Here is a 5,672-nt window from a genome sequence, read left to right as displayed (position 1 = left end):
GGAATTGGAGTATGTCTAATTTGATGGGGGGAAAAAGGAATGAAGGGTGACATGATAGGAAGTTCCAGTATCTAAGGGGCTCTAAGAAGAGGAAGTCAACCAATTCTCCAAAGCATCTGAAGGCAGAATAAGAAGCAATGGCTGGAAAGTAATCAAGCAGAGAACCACCTAGAACTAAGGAGAAATTTCCTGACAGAACAATTAAAGTAATCAGTGGAACAACTTGCCTCCAGAAATTGTGGGTGCTCCAACACAGGAGATTTTCAAGAAGAGATTGGACAACCAATGGTATAGGATTTCTTGCTCAAGCAGGGGGCTGAAATAGAAGCTCTCCAAGGTCCCTTTTAATTCTGTAATTCTGCTAACGTTATTTCACTAACAAAATGTCAAATGGATTTAAGCAGGAAACTTGGCTTTCACCAGCTTATTTTCTTCATTTTTTCTATCCAGCTTCAGCAGGGAAGCTGTTTAATAGCTCTTTTGCACCATGAATTTAAATTATTTCAAAATGAAAGAAATCTCAGATTTCATTTCTTGAGTAATAGCCATTTATATTTTTTATCAAATCAGATTTTATTAGAAGTTGATGAGGTAAAATACAAGATACGGTAATCAGATTGCTAGATTCTGTGCCTATATTTTGGTTTTGGAGATATTTGCACAAGGTATGATAATCAAAATTTGTCATTAATCCTGGTTTGCTATGACCCTGCTTGTATATGCAGTTCTTTAATTTTTGAGAAACAAAAAAAATATTTTTATTTATATAAAATTTATGTAGCTGCCCCTCTGACAACAGGCTTGGTACACCACCTGAACTTGCAATTCTGTTTGTGGCTCAAATTCAAATGGGATAATAAATTCAGTTTGTTTTACAAATCTTAAAATTATTTATACAAGCACAAGTACTATATTAGTATATCATGGTAAATGCAAGGTGCTTGTATTAATGGGAGGACCAATGATTGCTTTTTCATTATAGATCAGTAGTGTTTATAGTTCTGTACAATGCAGCCATACTGTTGTTTTTGCGTCTATTGGGTAGAAGGCAGCGGTTTGCTTTATTTTCCTTGAGCCATGTCGTCTTTTAGAAAGCTGTCCTATAGTTTCAATATGGATAAGTCTAATGTGTACAGTAAGAAAAAGATTTTTGTCTGAAGACCTTTTTTGGATACAGTAAACTCTAAGATTAAGCTAAACCTCAAAATGTCTTTTAAAGTGATATACCACCCCTGATTGCAATATATGTTATATATTCTCATTTATTTTTTTATTAATCAAATTTATATACCCCCATCTCACTATCTAAATGTCTCATGGCTGTTTACAAATAAAAAAAAAATAACATAGACAAAGCTAAAAAACAAAGTTAAGAAGCTAAAAAGAGAGCCAGTTTAGTTTAGTGGTTAAGACACCATCCTAGAAGCCCAGGTTGCATGCCACCATTGGATCCCCATGCTAATATAGCCGGTTCTTAGGTTTTGGAAAACCAGAAGAGTGGGAGGCCAACCTCATCTTAGGGGGCAAAATATTCCTTAGGCTTTTTTCCTTGACTCCACCCAAAAATTTTTTTTTATCTCATGGAGTCTGCAGCATACTTCTCCCATCAGTTCAGTATCAATAGATAGGCAATCTCTACAAAGGTATTATTTTTTTATCACATGGCACAGGTTGGCAATACAAACATTATTAGAAGTGTAGCTTCATAATTCTAGGGTATGTTGTATGAACTCAACCTATATGGAGAGATTTCTCTTCTTCTACATTATTTTTCATGTTGTTTTCTGAAGTTGCCTAAAACAGCTTATTTACTATCATGAAGTCATAAGAATGTACAAGAAGCTTTCCCAAATAAATTGTGTTTTGTCTTTTCCCTGATTCAATCAAACATGCAGATGCATTAACCTGTTCTGAAGTGATTAATGTATTTTCCAGAAAGGTATATTTCAGCAGTGCTTGAATAGTACTGGTTCTTCTACTTTCTGATGGTTTTTATCTTCTAAGCTCATATACCCAATACTCAGGAACCAAAAAGTGCTTTGTAATCCCCTTATCAATTATCTGATATACAGCTGTTTTTCTTCAAGACACACTATTATATAAATGAAAGGTGGTCTTATCAGTATTCTTTGTTCAAGCCTAATTATATATGATCCATCAGCACCAAATGAATATGTTGTTATTGATGTGTCCTGCTCATCATCTTGATCGGTATTGTATAATTTATATTCTTGATAAAAGCAGTCTTCGGTTAATGATGATCATTGGGACTGAAGTTTTCCATTACTAAGCAAGCAATGTGGTTGTACAGCATGAGGTCTTGCAACATCTCCTAGTAATGGCAATCCCAGTACTCCCTGCTGTTATTTAAGCAAGGATCATGGGTTGTTAAGGAAGCCCCATGTGGCTTGCCAGCAAGCTGGATGTATGTGCTGCTGAGTAGAAGATACACAGGTGGCTGACATAGCACAGTAAGGCTCCGAGTTGCTGCTTCTGAGCAGAGGATATGCAGATGGCGAATGTGGCTGTGCTGGGGGTGTCTATTGCTGGGGGGTAATTGCATGGTGTGGTATGAGTGCAGCAGGGGCAGAGATAGCTGCTGCTGGAGTGGAGAGAGTGCAAGTGACTTACCAATGACTTGTGACTTTCCCTACCAGCTCCCCTATTGACTTTGCTTGTGGGAAGCCAGTGAAGGTCACAAATAGCAATCAAATTAATATAAGAGTGCTGGGATGGCTGAAACTTGAGGACCAATTGTAAATACCACTTGGTTAGCCCTGACATAAATTCAAAGTTGTTGCTGCATGAGTGGTTGTTAAATGAAAACAACTGTAATCATAATGACAACTAAAGGACTAAAGGTATAAGCAATATAATATAGAGAGAAAAATGTTAGTGATAATTAAGTTTTACCTTTGATTAGTTTTAAGTGTTATAAGATTTTCATATCTTGCAGTAGAATTTCTAAAAAACAGCAGTAGCAGGAGGAAGATAAACGTTGCCTGTGAAAATGTGGACCAAGTTTACCATGTCTGATCACGATAAATGTAAAACCAAGCAACCTCAAATGTGTGTTCCTTGAAATATCTTCAATTTCTATTAGAGCGAATGAGGACAAAAACAATTGAGTGTCAAAATTTATTTAAACAGAAAACATCAAACCATTCCACTATTGGGTTTTAGAAAAACAGATTACAACGAAATAATTTTCATATACTGTATTTCACTATAATAGAGCAATAGCAATGCTAGTAAATAACCGTCATCTAAGAACTAGCATTGCTGAAAAAGAGAGAACGGAAATGGACTTCTCAAAGGCACTTTGTCCTTTCCCTTCATCCTTTAGGTGGGACAAAATCTGCACTTCGGTTGCATAGCAGGGCTGGGGCATATATCAGGATCTATAACAGGCACAACTTGCACGGTATTATGTTTAAAGGCACATGTATTGCTGAGTGATCACAACTCAGTACGGTGAATTAGTACTGCATTCAATTGTAGAGCTCTGAGAAATAAAAAGGGCTCTGTAAAATAGTGATTCTCATCTGCTCCATGATTTCTTACTGGATGTAGCCCCAACATAATTGTTCTTTATAAAAAACCTCTGTTGATGAAACAGTATTTTCATATGGGGTGAAAAAAACTTCAGTAATTTTTGGAGGGCAAGAAATCAACCAAACGGCACAGTGGTCTATTAAATATTTTAACAGACCAAATTTTGCTTTAACGCTCTTCCCCTTCTCCTTTTCTCAGTCTGATCAAATTATAGAATACGTAAGAGATGTTGGAGATAAATGAGAAGTTGAGATTAAAATCAAGGGCCTATCAAATGAAATAACGGACACAAGCATACAAAAGAAGTTTTTCTAAAAGTTATAGTTAAGCTGTAATAAAACCCCATACTACTGTAAAGAGAAATGCAGAAGTATTTTTTAGAAATTATATCTATCCCAAAGGAGTAAGATAGTGAAGTAATCCAATTAACAAAAATATCAATTTCATTTTTAAATGTGAAAAATAAAGCAACATACCTTCAAAAAAAAAAATTCATGCATAGTAATAATACTAGAGAAGAAGTTCTGAAGTGATGTATAATTGATTGTGGCAATTATATTTGATGTACGTACTTTGTTAAAAGTAATATTTAAGTCCCGTTTCATTAAGTATTGAAAGGAAGCAAAAATACTGATTTAGGGCAAAAAGAAGATGTTATTGGAATTCAGGCCAATAACTGAATAATATGAGTCAAGTCATAAATGTGTCTGATTTCAAATTCCAATCACTCTTTGTCTGACACCAAAAGCAGTGCTTGTGAGTTCTAAAGCTAGAGATTCGGAGTAGTTGAAAGAGTTCAGCCAGTTCTTTTGCATTTAAACAATGCCTAACAGCAATGAAAACAAAAGGGTGCTTGATGTCCTTCTCCAACATCCCTGAAACTATAAATAGGTTATCTGCAGACTGATATATATGTGACTAGAAATGAATCTAAATAGAAACTTGTTTTTTTTTCTGTTTGGGATGCTTTCATCCACTTATTAAAAATATTTCTCCTTCAAACTTCATTCTTAGAGGTGAAGATGCTTCTCCTTTCACCTTATCAGCTAAAAAGTAACTCAGAGCATTCAATTTTACTGTGAATGTAGGTGTTGCTGGTTTTCTCTTTTCAATATATTTTCATCTTTGAATTGCTTGAAGACGAAGTGAATGCTGTTGCGGATGCAATGCTGTTCTTTGAGTTCTTTTAAAGTTAGGAAATAAATGAAGTGCTGCTGCTGGAACTATTCCTGGGATGGTGTTACTGACTCAACAATACACTGAGAGAACTCACTATTGTCATACCTGCACAAACTCTGGTTTGAATTTAAGTGTTCACACACTCTCTAAATTCCCTCCTAGTTTCATAGCTTAAGGCAGTGCTTCCTCTCTTGCATACATGGAGGCTATGGAGACTCTTGACTTCAATGTTCACAAAGGACCTGAATCTAGGAAAGCTGTTCTCTGCATGTAGTTAATGTGTGAAATTGAATAGCTTCCAGGATATAAAGTCTACAGGCTAAAGCGGCATGAGTCAGTTCCAAGGAGACACCAGGATTCAGAATCCAAGTCAGGCTTTGGATCTGATTCCATCTCTTCTTTGGATGTTTGTGTAGCTTTGGAATGAGATTCCAGCTGTTCAGATTAAAAAGAAAAATATTCACAACTGAAAAAAATCTGCAAGCAGTAGTACAACATTAAAAGTGTTCAATCGAATATTTTGTTTAACTACAATTGCTTTCTAATCTCTGTTATTCCACATATGTACTAAGAATAAAATGGTCATGGAAGGACTAAAAGCTGTTTGCTCAGATTGTCAAGGAAATATTGTTGAAATATCTTCTGCTTCCATAAAACTACTCAGCTGGAACTTATTTATTAACTAGTTTCTCTCTTAACATTGGCTATAGTATCTATTCTTTAAGGGTCTGAATAGGAACAGAAAGTGGGGGGAAAAGCCAGCGTGTTTTCTTAAATTATCATTCCATCAGCATCCTGGTTGTTTCAGCAGGGAAATATAAATGAATGTGATATAAAGCAAGTTCTACTTGCTTCTAATTAGGCTGAATAAGCACCCAAGACTTGTTTAAAATAACCTGGGCCCTTTGGGGAAGGGCTGGTTCAGAGGATTAATTGCA

At 35.6% G+C, this 5,672-nt stretch overlaps 1 protein-coding gene across 2 annotated transcripts in view; it reads right to left on the bottom strand.

Moving 5' to 3' along the window:
- Positions 1-3,124: 3,124 nt before the first annotated feature.
- NEK9 (NIMA related kinase 9) overlaps positions 3,125-5,672 on the bottom strand; it is a 37,009-nt gene continuing 34,461 nt past the window's right edge. For both annotated transcript variants that reach the window (XM_039351697.1, XM_039351696.1), the window contains exon 22: positions 3,125-5,169. In XM_039351697.1, the coding sequence (XP_039207631.1) occupies positions 5,047-5,169 (123 nt within the window). In that variant the 3' untranslated portion in view covers positions 3,125-5,046. The remainder of the gene's footprint in view (positions 5,170-5,672) is intronic.

Source organism: Crotalus tigris, unplaced genomic scaffold (assembly GCF_016545835.1).
Source record: "Crotalus tigris isolate CLP2741 ecotype Arizona unplaced genomic scaffold, ASM1654583v1 scf7180000018371.15429387391:27106975, whole genome shotgun sequence".
NCBI lineage: Eukaryota > Metazoa > Chordata > Lepidosauria > Squamata > Viperidae > Crotalus > Crotalus tigris.
This window is presented reverse-complemented; position numbering and strand designations above follow the sequence as displayed.